Source organism: Antennarius striatus, chromosome 5 (genome assembly GCF_040054535.1).
Source record: "Antennarius striatus isolate MH-2024 chromosome 5, ASM4005453v1, whole genome shotgun sequence".
Lineage (NCBI taxonomy): Eukaryota > Metazoa > Chordata > Actinopteri > Lophiiformes > Antennariidae > Antennarius > Antennarius striatus.
In genome coordinates this window covers 12,007,168-12,028,184 of record NC_090780.1, presented here as the reverse complement: position 1 = coordinate 12,028,184, position 21,017 = coordinate 12,007,168, and the positions used below count along the sequence as shown (strand labels likewise).

Below are 21,017 nucleotides of genomic sequence, written 5' to 3'. Positions count from 1 at the left end.
GAACTCCTTCCACACCCTCTGTTTTGCCTCCATCACAACCGAGGCTGCAGTCCTTCTGGCCTGTCGGTATCCTGCCTCGGGAGTCACCGGGGACAACATGCCCCTTAAAATGTCCTTCAGTCGGGCAGCATCCCTGACCACAGGGGTCCACCACGGTATTCGAGGGTTACCGCCCCTTGAGGCACTCAAAACCTTGAGACCACAGCTCTCAGCTGCAGCTTCAGAAATGGAAGCTTTGAACATGGACCATTCAGGCTCGATGTCCCCAGTTTCCACATGGTTGCACGAGAAGCTCCTTTGGAAGTGTGAATTGAAGGTCTCGTGGACAGAGTCCTCCTCCAGACATTCCCAGTTCACCCGCACTACTCGTTTGGGCTTACCAGGTCTATCCAAAGGTTTCCCCCGCCATCGGACCCAATTCACCACCAGGTGGTAATCATTTGACAGTTCTGCCCCCCTTCACACGAGTGTCCAAAACACATAGTGAAGGTCAGATGATACGGTCACAAGATCGATCATTGACCTCCGACCCAGGGTGGTCTGGTACCAGGTACACTTATGAGCATCCTTGTGTTCAAACATGGTATTAGTTATGAACAATCCTAGACTAGCACAGAAGTCCAACAACATAACACCGGTCCAGGTGTCTACATTATTGCTGACGTGTACTTTGAAGTCCCCCAAAAGAACAATGAGATCCCGTGAAGGACCTCATTTAGGGACCCCAAGAAGGCCGAATACTCCAAGCAGCTATTCGGTCCATACACACAACAGTCAAGAGTTTTCCCTCCCACAGCCTTAAGGCATAGGGAGGCGACCCTCTCGTCCACCGGGGTGAACTCCAACACAGCGGCGCTCAGCCGGTGGCTTATGAGTATTTCCATATCCACCCTGCGCCTCACACCAATGTCAAACAAGCTCAAACCCTATCCAGGAGTTTGGTTCCAGAACTGAGGCTGTGCGTGGAGGTAAGCCCCACCAGATCCAACTGGTAACGCTCCACTTTCAACACAAGTTCCAGCTCCAGTGAGGTGACATTCAACTTCCCCAAAGCCAGCTTCTGCTGCCTGGGTCTGGTCTGTCATGACCCACTGTCGTTACTGCCATCCAAATGGCAGCGCACATAAGTTTAAAGATTAAGATGTTAATGATGCACTCTGCTTGACTTCAGTGGTGGAGTGCTGCAAGTGCTAAATCACTAAGATTTAAGAAATGTATTGGAATTGAAAAAGAATCTGCATCAATGCAGTCAACTTTCTTGGACATACACCTGTTAAATCAGTTGTATTTTTTAGGTGTTATAAACATCTATGATAACAGTCCCCTGCTGACGGTGATAAAACACAGCAAATGTTACAGTAGAAAAAGCTTGACAGTGTGGATGTTTGTGGAAATTTGAGGGATATACAGGTAAGTGGTGTGACGTCAGATCAGCTGTGGAGATTATCGTATGCCTAAATAGATGATAAAAACTGGGTTTCAAGATCAAAGATGTGCACAATGCTTTTGTTCAGTAAGCCTAACTTCTGAAATCTATTGAAACATCCAAAATTTGATTTAACTAATTTCCACATATTAACTGAAGTGCTTCAGTTAATAAGTGGAAAGCAACATGCAGAAACAGGGATAACAGTCAGTTCTGTTTAAGATGGCTGAGAAGAGGCATAGACAGTGGTTTGAAAAGGTCTTGGATATCTTTTTTGTCTGTGTATTCCATACAAATCAAGACCAGCAGTGTATCCAATGCATAAAATACCTGTATGAATGTCAGTCAGTCAGTCATTTTCAGATTACCACCGCTATATCCACACAGCGGGTCACGGGGAGCCGGAGCCTATCTCGGGTGCATAGGGCGTGAGGCGGGGGACACTCCAGGCACAACGCCAGTGCACCGCAGAGCCACACACAAAGACATACAACCAAGCATACACACACTCATTCCTACGGGCAATTTGGAACGGTCAATCAACCTGAAGCGCATGCTTTTGGAGGTGGGTGGAAGCCGGAGAACCCGGAGAGAACCCACGCAAACACGGGGAGAGCATGCAAACTCCACACAGAGCGGGACTTGAACCCGGGTCCGCCGTGTTGTGGCAGCGCTAACCACTGCGCCACCATGCCGCCACCTGTATGAATGTGTGCTTGTTAATATTAACTTAAAAGTTGTACCACCTTCAGCAGCTACAACTAAACATGGAATAACCAGAGACTACTCTCTGTCTCTCACACAGGACCTGTTACATTAGTGTGGGATGGGAGAATGATGACACTTTGACAGTTAGCTCTAAAACCTAATCCAGAGACTAAACGAAAGTAACAAATGTCGGCAACATACCTAAAAACTGTCCTAAAATACACTGAAACCAAATTTGGTTTCATATGTGTAACTCATTACTGAAAACAGAGATGGATGCCACATCTAACAGACAAATAATACTGTATTGCATGCAGTCTGATATGTCCTACACAAAATTACTAATGGCTAGACAAGTTAAAAGAAGCTCTTCCCTTTTGAATGAGTGGGCAAGATGCAAATTGGCTTTGGCTGAGGACATGTATCTTACTAAAAGTGAATTGTCCTGTCGTCTCCCGAGTCAGAATTTGAAATTCAATTTGGAAATCCTAGGTAAAGAGCAGAGGGAGCATCTGGGCAAGCAGTTCAAAAGCTGGAATATGTGACGTAACGGAGGCGTAGTGGTTAACATGGGTAACGTTTGTGGGCACATTATTGAAGACACTATTTAATAGAAAGATTTTTGCAAGGTAAAATGACAAGTAAACTTTTTTCAGGGAAGGCGTTGATTATTTCTGCAAAAAAATTACAAAACACATTTTATATACCGTATATTACAATGGCTCAATAATTAAAGAGTCTCCTTACTAAACTCTACTACCCACAGTCCCAACTTCTCACACTTTGGTGAATTTTGAGGGAGACCTTGAACTCTGAAACAGTAGAATTCCCACGTCGGACATTACTGGAAAAATGTTCCACTCTTCAAAATTACAGTAGGGGCGGCAGTGACCAGTGACCAGACATTGCCCAGACATTGGCAGTTGGATTCCCGCTCCCGCCAGACATCCTCAGAGTGTGAGCTGACTGTGGGAGGTGTCAGCTCACCTCCCGGTCACTGCTGAGGCGCCCTTGAGCAGTGCACCATCCTCCCTTGCAAGCTGCTCATGTGGGGCGCACCCTGGAGTTGTGACCCATCACTCTGCTTCCCTTGTACTGCTTGGACTAACTGCATCCCTACAGGCGTGTTGTGTTTCAGCGGCCTGTACACGACATTGTGTGTGTTTTGACTAACACATACTGTATACTGTATATGTATATACTGTACTGTGAGTGTAAAGAGAATTTCCCCTCTGGAGATTAATAAATATGGCTGAATTTAATCTTTGGTCTCCTCAGTTCCCAAACACACATTACTGTTATAAGATGTAATGCAACACTGATGAACATGACCCTGTCTCAACCTTTTTGGAACACATGGCTGACATCATATTCCAACATAAATTTTTTTTATCTGTTTTAGTGTTTCAACATTTCAAATGTGTTTGTTTTTTTTCTAACTTCCCATTAAATATGGGTCAATAATCTGGAAATCAAGGTAAACTCTTTTTATTTTACATTTTTCACAGCTTCCCCGCCAAAAAAAGACTTGTATGATGTACAGACATATGGAGAAAAACTGAATGTCACCTGTTCATTTGGTACACACTCCTTTAGACTGTCTCGGTGGACAAAGCTGTCAATACTGACTTTAATTTTGAGGGTAGGATAATAAACATTAAGAAAAGAACACACACATTAATGGGTGCAAATCTGCTGATATTGGTTTATTGAGGAAGTGCAATCCATTTTTTTATAACATTTTGTTTTCAATGGAAATCTGCCTTTGGGGGCCCCGATATTAAAAAAAAACAACAACCCACAAGGTCGTGATCAATACTGTCTGATCAAACACTTCGATTATTCTACACGTTATTTCCGAGTGTTTTTGTGTGTCCTGGTGGTCAACGGGCTTCCCGTCCCTGTTGTCCACACAGTCTTTTGTTACTTGTCCGGTGAGATGCGATCACATGTGGGACGGAGGGACGGAGGGACGGCGCTTCTGTTGTGTTCTCGTTGGGGGAGGGGTTCGAACCGACAGCAGCATGAAGCGACCTGCGCGTGAACGTTACGGGCAAGGCGGGTGAACCCCCCCGACCCCCCGCCCCGCTGCTGGGGCTCCGCTAAGGGCTTTATTTTACACTGGGGCAGTATTTAAAAAAATCTTTATCAACCGTTCGACAAAGATTTATTTATCCAAAAATACAGCGACCCCCCCCCCTTCCAGCCCCCCCCACCTCTCAAGAAACCGGGGTCAAAGTTCACAGGAAGCTGGGGGGCTGCCATTTTTTCCCTGCTGCTGCTAGTTAAACGTCAGATGCTAAACGACGGGGAGTGGCGGTGGGGTCTGGATTCTGTAGCTAGCTCGAGTCGACGGCTCGAAACCATTTCACGGAACCCACGTTTCCTCCGTCCGCTGTCGGTACCGGTCCGCTGTTGGATGAATTCGGCATGGAGAAGGTAGCAGAGCCGTCTTGGACTTCGTCGTACACCTACCAGGTGAGCAAGCACAGTGCGGAGATGCTACACAACCTCAACATTCAGAGGAAAGATGGAGGCAGATTCTGCGATGTGATCTTACGCGTCGGCGAGGAGAGCTTTCCTGCCCACAAAGCCGTGCTGGCCGCCTGCAGCGAGTATTTCGAGTCGGTGTTCAGCCGCCAGGCGGATGGTGACGGAGACGCCAAGGAGCTGGAAATGCACACCATCAGTCCGAAAGTTTTTAAAGACGTTCTGGACTTCGCCTACACCTCCAGGATCGTGGTGCGACTGGAGTGCTTCCCGGAGTTGATGACAGCTGCCAAGTTCCTGCTGATGCGGTCAGTCATCGAGATCTGTCAGGAGGTCATCAAGCAGTCCAACGTGCAGATTCTGGTCCCCACCTCGCGTGGGGGGGACGCCAGCCTGTTTCATGCCACCGTGGGAGCGGATTTGGGTTTCCAGCAGGACCTGATGAACGGAACCGGGCTGCTGATGAACGGGCAAAGCTTTGCTAATAATCCGCAAATGCATGTGGACGGGAGTGGGGGTGACACCCCCGCCGTGCTGCTGGTGGACAGCAGCGAGTCGTCGGTGCCCATGCTAGAGTCCGTGGACGGACTGTCGGTGTCTCCTTCGACGGAAATACCGGCGGGGAACGCGTTTCAACAAAACAATGGCACCCCCGGGTTCAAAAAGCCCAGAGGGAGACCGAAGAAAGGCGGCGGTGTGATGGAAGCCTTACACTGTAACCACGGCACGCAGAAAGACAATGGACTGTTTCCTTGTGGGAGCTGCAGTAAAGCTTTCACGGAGGCGTCTCGATTGAAGCACCACGAAGCGCAACACGGAGCCCACGCAGGCGGAGTAAACAACCTCTGTGACGGCCTGTCATCGTCCTCATTGTCTCACTCTCTGATGGAGAACGGCGAGCAAATCCACGGAGGTCTGACGCTGGATAACGGCCGCAAAAGGGAGAGGACCAGGAGGCACGTCGGCTGTGACATTTGCGGGAAAGTGTTCCGGGACGTTTACCACCTGAACCGACACAAACTCTCCCACTCCGGGGAAAAGCCGTACGCGTGCCACGTGTGTGGACTCCGGTTCAAACGCAAGGACAGGATGTCGTACCACGTGAGATCCCACGACGGGTCTGTGGGTAAACCCTACGTGTGTCAAAGCTGTGGGAAAGGGTTTTCAAGGTAAGTGGACACGTTCAGCCCCTGGTCTATGTTTTGAGAGTCACACACAAACTACACTGGACCTCAGTGCCTTCAGGGGTCCAGAATCTCATAAAGATTTGCACAGGTAGGGTTGTTTGTTACCACGACTACAGATGCAAATCTACTTCCTCGAAAAAGTGATTGATTGATTGTTTTAGGACTGCTGAGCATCAGCCAGATGATGCTCGCACATGTACAGGTGTATAAAGCTGTCACCAGCAGCTCAATGTCAGGAACGAGACGAAAATAAAAGCCTGTTGTGTTCCCTGCACACTTTGAGATGTTACCACAAATCAATATTTCATACTGCTGTCAACATACAGAACTGTTGCTTCCCAGACTTTGTGTTTTCAAGACATGTTGGAATGTGTGTCACCATGCACATCGGTGGAGGTCAAAATGCATGTAGATTATCAAAGTAATGTTTTGGAGCAAATGAAAGTTTGCTAAAATCATCACAAATGCTGAATTGCGTTTTTGTAAAAATACATTTTGGGCCTCCTGTAACATTTAGATTTAACAATAGAGGGGCTCCTGTTGGCTGGACATTGAATAATTTTTTTAAGCAATATCAAAATTTACTGATATTCTTGTACTGACTCAATCAGTTATAATTGTCATCATTTTGGTAGATTTAAATGTTTTCCTTACAAACAAAACAATTGTCCATTTTATTTCTGACACATTTACCTTCAGTTCTATGTATAGGATTCTCATGATGGCATTGACAAATGGGTAGAGGACAGGTGGATGACATTTGATCAAATTTTTTATTTTTTTTAATTACAGATCTGTGCAAATCTGTGTTTGCCACACATGTTTGTTACATAATCTACCAGTTCTAACAATAGTTTGTCTGGTGGAAGACTAACAGGCTGAAAAGAAACTAATGGATCCACCTTGTGGATCAGCCATAGATCCACAAGATGGGCATGAGATAGACTTGTGTTGGTTTGTTCCAAAGATCAACATCCACCATGATAGTGCAAGTGTATGTTTTGACAACCGCTCTTAAGCACATGATTCAAAAACAATAGTGTAATTTGAGCTTCCTTTGTAAAGTATAACTAACAGGAGTGATTTTTTTTCCTCTTAGGTTTGGGATGGAAATAGTAAGAAAATGAAATAGATCCTTAGCTATTTGAAGAAGAAGAAGAAGAAGATACACTTTATTGATCCCCTAGGGGAAATTACATTTGTCACTCAGGTGTACATTTGTTACATTTTTTTTGTGTTAGTTTTTCACACACACTATGTATGCACAGGCCCCTGAAACAACCACAGCACACAAAGGGGCCTGTAATCATGCAGTTAGTATACAAACACAACATCAAGCTGTACATCGGGAGGCAGAGTGACGGGCAGCAGCTTCCTGGAGTGCGCCCCAATAGAGCAGCTTGTAAGGGGGACGGCGCCTTGCTCAAGGGCGCCTCGGCAGTGGCTGGGAGGTGAGCTGACGCCTCCCACCGTCAGCTCACACTCCGGAGATGTTCTGGCGGGAGCGGGAATCGATCCACCGATGGCTGGGCGATCTGTCTTCAAGACCTCTGCTCTACCGCTGAGCCACTGCCGCCCCAAATAGAGAAGAAGTATAACGTAATCATGGATCAACTTAAAAAATTGCAAGTACTGATTTCCTTCTTGTCTCTCCAGACCAGACCACCTCAATGGGCATATCAAACAGGTTCACACAACAGAGAGACCCCACAAGTGCCAGGTACCGCTTTGGTTCTATATGTGATATTTAGTGCAGTATAGTGAACGCTAAAACACATTTAAAAAGTAATTTGTGAGAGCAGTTTTTACCTGCTGTTTTCTACGTTTTTCAGATTTGTAATGCTTCTTTTGCAACAAGAGATCGCCTCCGGTCACACCTTGCTTGCCATGAGGACAAAATCCCCTGCAAAGTATGCGGCAAGTTTCTGAGAGCTGCCTACATGACAGACCACCTCAAAAAACACAGTGAAGGAACACATAACTACTGTGGCATTTGCAATAAAGGTAATAGTTTGAAATACCTTGATATCCGTTACACTTTCACCAGCACATCTGAAGTAAATGTGTTCTAGTAAATATTTGATTTGTGATGGATAATGAGGAGGAACAGTGGGCAGGTTGACTTGTGGCAAAGTGCTGCAAGCGAGAATCAAACCCAGGCCACTGCGAGGCCTCTGGATGTGTGCTGCATGTCGACACCATGCGCTTATCTGTGCCCCAACATTTTGTTTTTTTTACAGAATTTTCATTTTTCTTACCATGGCAACCAGATTAGTGAAATGAATATGAGAACCTCCTCTGTCTACATGTGGGAAGGGATATGTCTGTAAGCTGTTTGTTTATGAAGGTTTTTGACAACAATAAACATGACAATGGGTTTTGGAGCTTGAGGTGAGGTCCTAGCAAATGCAAAGCAGAAGTGGAGGTATGCAATTCCCTTGCTGGTGGTCTTGGAGCTCATTAATTACATCAAGGAGTTTTTCTTTACTTTTTCACTTCACTTTGTTCTTCTCTTTTATGTTTGACATATTTATTGTGCCATGATTGAACTTTAGCTACACTGCCTTCAACGGTTTCTTCTTGTTTTTCCCATCTTATCGGAATCTGAAAGGTCTGTGAAAATGTGTCCAATTAAGTCTGAAATGTGGTCTACCTACGATTAGCTCCATTCATCTTTTTTTTATCGTGAACTTTATACCAATTTCCTTGAAGACCTTCCTTGAAGATTGTGTGCACACAATCATTCATTCATTTTCTCTAATCACTTACTAGAGGCCTGGTGCCTGTCGTAGTTGAATTGGGGTGTGAGATGGGGGTCACCTTGGACAAGTTACCAGTTTATTACAGGGTTACACATAGAAAGACAAACAACAAACAACACAATTATTCATCAATTCATCTTTGCTTATCTGAAAATGTTTTAAAGAGACTGCATTAGGGAAGAGACAACAAAGCTCACTCTCACACTTGTGGACTATCTCGAGCAATCAGTTCACACTAAGTTTCATGTTGTTTGAGGCGGGAGGAAGCCAGAAAACACATGCAAATATGGGGAGAACATGCAAACTGTGCACAGAATGGTCCGAGGTGGAATCAAACCTGGAACCTTCTTGCTGTGAAGCAAAGCGCTATCTACTGGTTACAATGATGTAACCACTGCAATTAGACTCTCCATTATACTTGTGGTTAATTTACGGTCACCACTTCATTTATATCGAGTATTTTTTTGTGGTGGGATGAAGCTGGCAAACCCAGAGAGAACCCATGCAGACACTGGGAGAACAGACAAAGTCCTGGGTCCTCCCGGGTGGATTTGAGTGCAGGACCTAGTCGCTGTGAGGCTACTATGGTACCCTCTGCACCACCATATCACCTATTATTTATTCATATATTTTGTTTTTAAATATATGGTTATTCTAAAAAGGACATGCACTGTTTTGAGAAAAGGCTGCAGATTGCTGAAAAACAAGAGGTGGGAAAAGCCTACACAGTGCGGATGAAGAAATGACTGGTCCAATTGACCTGTCAGTGGTCTGTTGTTATTGATCTGTGGAACGGGTACCTCTATTGATGGGTGACAGAAAACATGACAGAAAGGAGTCATGATGTTAACTTTTGATCATGAAAATACAAAAATGATAATGGGTGAAGAAGTGTTTGTTGGAGATATGGGTTGACTAGGTGTGCTACCTGCTGAAGATATCAGGCTTCCTCCTCTTTTTTTTGTGCTCAGAAGTAACATAACCTAAGAACACTGGGGATGGGTGTAATTTTTGGAAGAAAAAAAAATATTAATCACGATAGAGATGAGATTGAAATTATTGCCGTAGTAGAGACATTTTGTTAATTGAAAATTCTCAGTTCCTTTGAGGCAAGCAGGAAAATGAGCATTTCTACCTGCTGATGTATCATTTGATAATCAACAGGTGAAACAAGGACAATTATACTTTAACAAGGGTAATAGAATATCTTTTTTGTGCATTACACGGTGATCATCAGTGGATGCTATTATCATTCCCCCCCAGTAAATCATTGTTTTCCAGGGTTATTCTGGTCCACCAGTGTGTTGTTTCATTGACATCCAATACCCTGTCATGTTCTCACGCCCCTCTTCAGAGTCAAGGCCTTCGAGTGTGTCAAACAACTGCCTTGTTCTTTGTTCTTCTGGTCCCAGGTTTCTCCACTGCCTCCTACCTAAAGGTGCACATAAAGACACACCACGGTTCTCAACTGCCCCCCACTGCCACAATGCACACCTTCCCTGAGCCAAGGGGGGAACTGCAGATGCACAACGGCAACCCTTACCACATGGGACGCCAGTGCTCAGTGGAAGGCAAGCAGCCGCCCGCCCCATCCCAAAATTTCATTTTCCTGGCTTTTCATATACTGTGCTGCTCTTTGGAGAAAAATGCTTCTGCATCTTTGTGCGTTTGCTTGAAACATAAGCATACATCAACCTCTGCTGCAAAGCTTTTCACTCAAACATTTACTGAATTTCAACTTCATGAGCGGATTTTTTTGTCTGCGAGCTAACTGTTTGTCTCATTTAATCTGGGAGGGTGCAGTGTGAATTGAACTTCTTTCTGGTAATGAAATGGAAAGAAAAATGCTGGTGTTACACACCTTTTTAAGGTCATCCTCTCTTCTAACTACCAATTTCAGCAAGGATGCATCTGCTTTTCATTGCTGATAACCACATAGAAATGTTTTTAAATATTTGTTTTTTATTTTGAAATGTTCATAGGCTGTAAATTTAAGCAAACTTGAAGAAAATAAAGGTTTTAAAACTTTAAATACTTTAAAACTTTTGAGTCCGCCTGTTCTCATAAGTTCCATGGACTCATCCATTCTGGAGAATTACAATTGTAGTGGAAATTATGAAAAGTTGGACAAACGTACACCAGATACCTCACTCTACAACGTTACTCAAACTTTATTTTATAGTGAAGAAGCCCTTTGTTATTCTGCAAATAGGTGGTGGCCAGACAGAGAGATTCATTTAGATGTCATTGCTGATGATTCCTAATCATGATGACCATCTAAGAACTTGGAACAGAGTCTCTTTTGCTTATTTGTGTATTTGTCTGTCCAGCATGGCTTTGATGTATTTTTATTAGTTTTATCCTTGGCTGGTCCATCAGCAGTTGTCAAACAATTCTTTTGTGTTGCATGATCCATCCTGCTGTGTAGTCCATATTGATCTTTTTTGATGTGCCTTCTCTGTGACAGAAGCAAAGCATAGTGAAAATGGACAATTAACTGTGAGGTACAACAATAACATAAAATACAGTGCTTTCCTCTGCCTTTTATATGCATCCCATACTTACACTCCAGGTATCAGTTCTTAGACTCAAAATATACCATTCTGCTAATTTGTAAACCAAGATTGACAATCAAAACTATTGATTGGAATGAGACCTGCTTTATAGTCATACTGTTGCTAGTAAGGCATTAAAACCGGACGTGCCCTGTCCCATTTGTTAACTGTGTTTGAAATCGGATTATGGGAGACACTATGCTGCAGCTGATATTAATAATCATAACTTTTGATAGATATTTGACAGTATCCTTTTGTTAGATTTATTTTGAGAAAGATTTTTATAACAGTCCAGTGTGCATTATTTACCCTAGAAATTTTTGCTTCGTAGGAGAAAAGCTTCGGCGCTGGCAAGAAGAAACGTCACAATCTTTTGTATTTTGAAGTTACTGAGCTTTCATTGACGTGACTTTAAGATGTTCAAGTCAGTTTGGGTTGTTATATTGTTGGACTCGTTTGTGTCAAGATGGGCAGGTTACCATATGAAAGGACTCGCAAAACGTTAAAGTGGTCGTGCATTTCAGTAGTTTTTTTTATAGGCAGCACATTTTTTTTCTAAACATTGGTTATGCATTCATGCAAGTCTGTATTTTTCAGTACATTTATATACAGTAATAAATAAACTTTGTGGTTGTTGTTTAGATTAACAGTTAGTAAGGGATCCCACAAAAATATAAGTTGATAATTAGTAGTCTTGGAAATGTTTTCATGCATAGTTGTAACAGTCTACCGCAGACTATCACACCAAGAAAATTTGAATGTTGGTTTTCCATCACTTCTAGACCACCTGTCAAACAATGGCCTCCAAGCAGATAGAGGCAGGACGGATATTACTGCTCTCCACCCCACCGAAAGGAAGTAAAATCACCAACAATTGTTAATGTTAGACTACAGATACCCAGTATTTAACAAATGTGGGCACTAACTATCTCTACATGAGGAAATGCTTCCAACTAGTTTACCTATCTTCACGAGTATGATCCCTCTGTCAGTATGGTTTACATGTATGACATTATGGAATGTGCATAATAGTGGAGGAATTAATCGATGAAAATCAATAAATTTTTTCCTGGCATTGACACTCTAGACCAGTCACAGATAGATACCCACCGTAATGTCAAACTTAAAATGTGCTATTGAAAAAGTTTTCCCCAACCTCTTAATGACATCCGCCTTATCACTCCATTCAGTGAGCTTATATCCTGCGTATCATCAGTTATTTTTCAAGGATCCTTCTTTCTTATAAAACCACAGATGTTCAATTTATTTTTTTTAAACGAGACTTTTAGTCGTTTTCAGGTCATTGTTACTAGTGCTACTACTACTAGTTGTAACAACAATGATATAGAAATACTGTATATTGTGACTATTTCATAATATGCTATTTTTTTGAGTTGGTTATAAAATATGTCTGCAAGAAGGAAAACACTGAATTCTTAAGCTTTGTATCAGAGTTGGAAATTCTTAGTTTGCCACCCACCGCCTTGTACCCTCATACCATCTTTTCTCCACCACATAGCATGGTTTTCACATAGCATGTCCACATGTGTGCATCATTAATACTACATGAGGTAGCTGAGTTAATATGGGTCACACTCTGTCACCATAATAGGCTTTGACCAAAAGTTAGATAGAGTTGTGACGGAAGAGAAATTAACGAAGAAATGGAATGAAAAGGTTCACAATGAAGTTGGCAAATAATTTAAATACTAATGGAAGCAGTAATAAAAAAAACAGCTGAGGCATAAAGGAAGGAGAAGTATTTTTCATATTAGATTATTTTACTGTTACTACAAAGCCACATTAAAATAACTGATAGAACCTGCTTCCTTGTATTAATAGGGTGATGTTTATGAAATGTATCCATAAACAACAAAAGGCATTGTCCCTCCTTAGTCAGTGTTTTTGAGCAGTTGTTATATTCACCTCAATTTTTGATGAGCATTTTGGGTTCTATACTTTAAATTTTTAATAATTAGTTATTTGAAAAGTTATGAAGTATATTAAGTAGCAAATAAACATATGTCAGTATCTTCTCCCACAAAGCTAATAAAATGTTTTCATTATAGCCTACTCAGATTCAAACACTCCTCAAACCTGGGCAAACTACGTTCATAAAAAATGGTAGATGGTTGTTAAATCAATACCTTTTGCCATAAAATGTTACCTGAAATATTTATGTTGATAGTTTGAGTCAAATTAATTCTGTAAAAAAAATAAAAGAAAAAAGTGTGTTTATATTGACATCTCAGCAAAACCAAACACCACTGAGAACATTCTGGCTGTCTTCCAATGTTTGATGAGAGCAAAATAACTTAGAAGGTAGTGGTCAAAACTGTCAATACCACATATCTTAAAAACATGTATTGATACCCAGATTAAATAGATTAGACATACATGCAGACACGTAATTGGCTATTCCCAATGCTTTCAGTGTCACTGATTCGCTCTTTTACTTCACAAGATATGTTTACATTACTCAACTAATCATCTTCATTCTGCAATAGTGAAAGGACCATAAGAGGACAGGTGAATTGTGTTGTCAAGTCAAAACAGTCAACTGGACCTGTATGAATATCTTCCTGAACCATCCTTAGGTGGAACATCTTCAGTCTTATTCTACAAGTCCAGTCGACTTATTCAACACTGAGATCTACCATGACCTGAATGACTAAATGTCTTTAAAAACATTATAGTCACTGGTACAACAATTATACAAATAATTCAGTTAAAAATAATGATCACCAATATGTTAGCTCATTCCACTCCACTTACACATGGACATGGCAATGAAACAATAAACCTGTCTAGCAGCTGGTCTCATTTACAAACAACTTTTCAAATATTAGTGATTAAATGAAGGTAATTCTGTCCATATGATTTCCGCTGGCCTGTTATGTCTGCCCCACCCCCCTTTTCTCCTTGGCTGGGTGCTGTGTAGACTTGTATGCCAGTTGCCAGCGGCTTCTCACCTCATCTGAGGCAGAGGGTTGCTTTCATGGGCTCTCTGGACACCCAATTCGCCCCCACCCTGGCCCTGCCGCCTTGGGCCTGCAGCGTGAACTGCTCATGGGGAAGGCAGGTGGGGCTCCGTATTTCTGGGAGTGTCGCTCTGGTGGGTTGCCTGGTTTCCCTGTCCATGGGCCTGTCACAGGTCAGTATAGAGGGTGGCTGACAGCATGGTGCTAGCACTCTCCACTGGTTGGATGAGCACAACCGAATTATCACTGGATACTCTGCAGATCCACTGTGAAATAAATGATTGTACAGTTTGATGCTGTAACCATATTTTGAAGAAATTATCTCCAAGAAATTATTAATATTTAGTCCTTTTTTTTTTTTTTCAAACTTACTGGTCAAAATTTGTTCTGCTTTCTTGCTTCATGTTGTCTTACAAGTTAAATATTGTAATTTCTGCAGGTGCCAACCAGCCACTGGATTCAAGTTGTGTCAGACAAAATCTGTTCATTAGTGCTAATTTGTGCCTTTAATTTTCCTTTTCCCTTTGTCTCTGTCTTTCTCTGTCTGTTACTCTGTGCCATCCTATCAACGCGGTGTTCACCACAGATGGTCAGGAAAATGCTGGGAAGTGTCCTCACTTGGAAACAGAAGAATCAGATCCTTCTTTCGGGGAGCTTTCTAATTGTGACAAGCTTAAATCACCACACAAACCAGATGGGCCAGAGCTTGAGATGACCTCTTTAGCTTGCAATGGATCCTCTGTCGGAGCCTTGGGGTCTCCAGAAGGTTCTAAACCCAAGATGGACCCTGAGAAGAAGTTCATCTGTGGCATCTGCGGTCAGGCCTTCCGCACCAAGTCCTACCTCAACAAGCACCAGCACAGAGTTCACAAAGCCCAGAAGACCCACGGTGTTTCAGGGTCAGGTTTAAATGAGCTGACCCCCTCTCTGACTTCTCCCTTCTCCCCTCAACAAAACATGTCTCTACTTGAGTCATTTGGCTTTCAAATAGTCCAGTCTGCATTTGCCTCTTCACTGGTGGATACTGAGGCAGGGCAAAGTGGAATCGACTTTGGAGGGAAGTGAACAATTTGCTTAAATTCTTGCAATGCCTCTTATTCTTTGGACAAAGCTGGGTTACCCACAGAAGATGCTCTGAATTTGGAAGGAGTTTGCCTCAAGACTACATTTTCTGTCTGACGTTGGTTAATGTGTATATGATATTTCTGTAACAGAGTTCCATACAGTTCTTACTTTTTCTACTTTGTCAGAGTATGAAATGTGTGTATGGTGTTTTCAATTTAAAGTTTTCTTTATAAAGAAAGACATGAAGGTTTTATATCATGTATTTTATGTACATTTGTTGAAGTTATGTTTTTATTTGCTTTTGGCTTTATATGTTATTTAGCTTTCTTAGCTACACAAATGTTTCTTTAGTACAATGTAAAACAAGTAATTGCTTTGTAAGTGAGTTGTTAATTTAATTTGTGTGTCTTTTTTTTTTAAATTAAGGGCAGGGATTTGAATTGGCCTTAATTTTGACAGCAGTTTTCCTATGAAAAGTTTATATTCCAAGAAATATTCCTAACAAGCCCGAGGCAAATTACATGTCATTTATTTTAAAGAAATTTTATTGTCATCCTAAAGCAAGTGTCTGGCCTCCGGGGGTTATTGATAACTATATTAATTACCATCTCCAGGATTACAGTTATGAAGCACTTTTAAAATTGTTATTGTTAAAACATACAGCCGTCACCACATAAACATCATCTAAAACAGCAACACAAACCATCATTAGCAGAAATTAATGTTTCTCAAAAGCAATTTGCTTTAAAATCACTTGAAATTAAAAAAAAAAAGCCAACCCCCAGTGCTAATTCAAAACTTGCCCACAGGTACTAGTTGATTTTTTATTTTTTTATTGAATGCTCCCGTTTTCTATTATTTGAACAAAGCCTCTGCGAACCCTGGAGCTAGTGCACTGCTGCGATTGAATGTTCCCTAAATGAAGATCTACTGACAGCTCACTTGGATGTTACCATTTTGTTCCAATTATTTATTTATTGTTTTTATTTGATAATTTATTAAAAAACATATTGAAAATAGCTGAAATCCTGATTATTTTGATGGCATTTTGTTATTGTTGGCATTTAAATGAAGCATATAAAATCAGTGTGGAAAAGTACCTTGAGCTTGTTAGGAATTACACCCCTCCCCATTAACAATTGTATTAAATTAGCTCTATACATTAAATAGGGACCAAGATCAGGTATATTTTCATTATATATTTTGAGAAATGTAGATTATATTTTATTATTCATCCACTTGTTTGTGTACCTTTTTCAAACAAAAAAGTTGTTAATTTTATCAATATCCACCCTAAATTATATTAAATGGAGATGTCCGTTTATGTGTTTAACAAGGGAGCTACATTCTGATTCATGAAGTACTGGACTGATGAAATGTCATGCAACCTTTACATGGTCTTATGCTTGGGCTCATTTTGACTCTTTTTCACTTTGCTTTGCTCATACACTTCCTGTTTGCAGCTTGTGCCATTTGTAGATGATGTCTGATGTTTATACTTATGGTTATTAGGTCAAGAAACAAGCCATCCATCCATTATTAAGTGTTTAATTTAAAGTGTAGAATCTGAAGACACATCACATCACTTTAGTAAATTCTCTTTCGTAGGTTGGTGGATCTGAGAAACCCTTCAGATCCATTTTTCCACTTTGTATTATTTTTATTTGAAAAGTAATTGCATGTCCAATGTTGAATAATATATGCATAGTTTGGCATCTTAAAAAACAATTTAATTCAAGTAAACATTGTGTAAAATCAGTTCCTTTTAAATATGTCTGAGTTTGGTTTCAGTTCTGTCAGAAAGGTGTACAATAAAGTGGCAATACATTAATCATGAAGAAGAGCGAGATCTGTATTAAAAGGAATCGCATCTTCTGGCATCACCTTCACATCAGTCACATACCATTTGATTAATAATTTTCTCAAAGGTCAGTGTTTATTCTTGGAGTGTAAAACATGAAAAATTATACTAATGCAAATTCAGTCCAACAGTGAAGGTTTGTATGTGTCGGTTTGCTTCTCTGAGTATGTGTGCCTCTACATGTGCATAAGACTGTTCTCTGCTTCTTGTTTATTTGTGAGTAATTTAGTCCATTAAATTCAATACATTCCTGTATTATTTATGGTTTCTTTGTGATTGTAATAAGTGTACATAGCATTCACATACCCCTTATGTGTATGCCTATATATATATATATATATAATATATATATACACATACATATAAAAATATATGAACCAACCAATATGATCAGTGTTTGTCAATAGAGGTGCTGTATATAGTTTTTTGTCTATCAACTGGAGCGGTGTTAAGTTATGGCCACTTCATTGAAAGTGTAAACTGCGTGTTCTGGCGTGTGAGGTGAGCTGAATGTCGATCACTGGTTGGTGGCAGGACTAGTTTCACTGTTTGCCATAATGTCTATCTGCTCTGGTAGCCCTCATACTGCCAGCTGCACAACTTGTGTATTTAACCAAGTCTTTTGTCCTTTCTTGATCCACTCTGCACTCGTATTTACTCATTGAAATGATAATGTGGTTTTGTTACCCATTATTTGAAAACAAGTGGAACACTTTAAGAAAAGTTAGTTCCTTTGTTAAAGTGTTATTTCTTTAACAGGGATGTATATTTTTGTTTTCAAGTTGGTACTGAAGTATAAAAGTGCCTTCCAGTTACTGATTGTGCACAGCAGTGGATTAAAAAAGGTTCTTTTTTCTACAGGTTAAGATTTGTACAGAGTGACTTGCATTGACACTTTTGTATAAAACCACAGAAATGTGTTATGTTAACTTGGTATTTTATCATCATGCTCAACAAGATTTAAAACATGTGAGCAACTTGTTTTGTTATAACATCTTTGGACATGTTTCAATATAAGCATACTTTTATATAAATATTTGTTTTTGTACTCTGTTCTTGAGTCTCATCTCTCTTGTTGGTACAGAGGTGAGCATCTAATAAATAGAAATTGACAGAAATCCTAACTTTTCTTTGCTCGTATTAATGATAGACATAAGGCTTGGACTGAGATACAAGGAGGACAATGCATATCCACATACCTGTATATACCCTCACATTATGATGGAGTCATACAGCTTCAACAGTAGAGGGCGCTATACCCACGATGTTGGGAAAGGCAGGCTGCAGACAAACTAGTAATGCTGTAGGTTACACGAATTGTTAGTTGTTTAAAATATGTTAATGCCATTCAGCTGATCGCTTAAATACGTTATGACTCCATACTTATTTCTGTACTGCTTATGGAAACTTGAACCAAGATATTTAATTCTTGTGGAGTGAATTTGTAGATTCAAAGCAAACTGAAGTCATGCTTTTTTTGCTGCTGAAAGGTCTAGTACTATTATGAAGCCATGTCTTCCATGCATTTATGCAGTATTTAGCAAAACTGATTTTGTTGCTTTATCCAAATGTTTTAAATCAGGTTTTGTTGTTTGTCAAAATGATAACCTGCTCATTTTGTAGTAATGTCGTCATTAGTATCTACATGTAGTAGTATACTGACAGGTAAGGACACGTACAGAATGATCCTCTACTGATAAGACAGGTGACGAACATGCTAGCAGTGCCAGGTTTGAAATTTGCAGCAGGATCCAGCTATGAGCTCTGGGACCCAAGCAATGACACTGTAGCAGATACACAGTGAGTACAAGCAAGTTTCAAGTTTATTTATTTTTATATAGCCCAGATTCAGAAACAATGTCTCAAAGGGCTTTACAGTGTGCACATGGACGATATCCCTCTGACCTTTGTGCACTGTGAGCAGTACGACCCTCACATTGGATAAGGAACAACTCCCCCCAAAACCCTTTTAACAGGGGAAAAAATGGATGGGAGAGATCTCAGGAAGACTGCAGAGGAGGGACCCCCCTTCCAGGAGTGGACAGACGAAGTAATAGATATCGCATGTACAGATTAACAACACAATAATAATAACAATGACAACAACAATAATAAATGTATGACAAAGATCCATCCAGTAGAGCGAGTCACCACCAGCCGATGAAGCACACAGAGGTCACCGATTGCCGAGGATCCACCACTCTGAGGACAGACCAGACAGTGCCTAAGTCATTGATCTCAAAAAAGTTATAGTTTAAGATTACTCTGCCAAAACCCCAAAACCACAGCAGAACCAAATGAGGCAAAACCAGCTCTCCCCTAGTGGATGGTGAAACAGGACCGTTGTGCATTATGTATGTGCATTGAGCATTATGCATTTCTGTTTTTCATGATTTGTGTTTTTGTGGGCCAATCTTTGGCATTTCCACTTTAAGTCTATATGTTGGGTGAAGGTGATGAATCACAGATAAATACTAATCATCCTAATAGCGACCCCACAACAAAAAAAGAAGTCAGGTTTTGTTGTTTGTCAAAATGATAACCTGCTTATGTTGTAGTAATGCCGTCATTAGTATCTACATGTAGTAGTATACTGTAAACTAATGAAAAATACTTCCATATAGTTTTATTTTCCATGTTCACATATTTATTCCGCAGTCCTGTTTCAGATATCGTTCAAAACATTCTAACGTGTAAAATGATTTTACCAAATTATTCATTTATAGTTTCATGCTTGAATTCCACATAATTCACTAACCCATTTTATCCATTTGATAATATCTATTACTATATTATTCTGCCACATACAGAAATATATACTTTGATGACACTGCTGTTGTAGTTTATGTGGGTAGGAAGGGAAGTTCAGGGATCTTGTTGAGACTCTCACAGATTGAAGCAACAAAAACTGCCTACTCCTGAATTATTTGTAGACTTCGGGAGATCAGTCAGTCAGTCAGTCTCCATGGATGGGGAGGTCACTAAAAATGCACACATTGAAGCCCTTTGGGGTGATGTTGGATGAGAAACCTACGGTCTGCAAAATCAGAAGCGGTGTGCTAGAAGAGCTGCCTCTTTTTCCTGAAGAGGCTGAAGTCCCTCGAGGGTTGCAGTGACATGCTGTAGATGCTCTATCAGGTTAGTGGATGGTACAACACAGGAGATCAACCTCTTTGGAGCAGAACTCAACAGTCCATCTTCCCCTAATGGACAAGGACCTTTCTTTTTTGGACAACAATGTACTCATTATAGCCACGGAAACCAGATGGCTGAACTTGCATATGATAAAAGTCAATGGAAATAGATGGGTATGATCAGGACCTGTCAAAACCAAACAGTACTTTACTCAGGCAATAGCAGACTAATTAAGATCAGGCTGTCTTATTGTCTGTAATCCTCTCTATAACTGTTTTTATGTAGTTTGGTGTCAATGACAGTATTTACTTCCTGACTGAGATTTGTTTCCAGTTTTGTGAAAGATTGAGCTTATTTTGTGACATGTATTTATTAATGTCAGTTTTGCAGATGACATGAACTGCTCGATTGAGATGCATGTTGGTAATGCAGACTGTGTGAGGAGTTTCAAAACTGCTGCAATATTGATCGATGCTTGTCAAGAACTGAAAAATGTGGATGAAAGTGTCACGATACTCAATGCTTTCTTTCTGAAAGATGGTGCCTTTATATCTATGATAAATAATAGTCATTGAATGTAGTCTCCTGAAAGACTGCCAAAATTTCTTTATGGATATTTAAAATTTTCAGAAATACATCACTATAATCCCAGGGCAAAACTACCATTTGTGTCCTGTTTATATTCAGTTCACATGGGAACAGAAGAGACAAAGTCAGGTGATGAACCTAGAATGAGAAAAAAGTGTTTAGTAAATGGACAGATGGTCCATACACTATTCAAGCAATAGTTACATGATTGTGGTGATGATCCATTCTTAACTACTGGAAAGGTAGTTAAGAATCTGAC

At 40.7% G+C, this 21,017-nt stretch overlaps 1 protein-coding gene across 2 annotated transcripts; it reads left to right on the top strand.

Annotated features, from left to right (window-relative positions):
- Nucleotides 1-4,557: 4,557 nt before the first annotated feature.
- On the top strand, nt 4,558-18,143 carry patz1 (POZ/BTB and AT hook containing zinc finger 1). 2 transcript variants are annotated; one of them, XM_068316156.1, is made up of 5 exons: nt 4,558-5,793; nt 7,468-7,531; nt 7,644-7,815; nt 9,986-10,144; nt 14,696-18,143. In XM_068316156.1, exons 1-5 carry the CDS (start codon nt 4,565-4,567, stop codon nt 15,172-15,174), a joined length of 2,103 nt encoding a protein of 700 aa, XP_068172257.1. In that variant the 5' UTR covers nt 4,558-4,564; the 3' UTR covers nt 15,175-18,143. The 2 variants fall into 2 exon arrangements, with proteins under 2 accessions (XP_068172257.1, XP_068172258.1); XM_068316157.1 differs by lacking the exon at nt 9,986-10,144.
- The last annotated feature ends 2,874 nt before the right edge of the window (nt 18,144-21,017 follow it).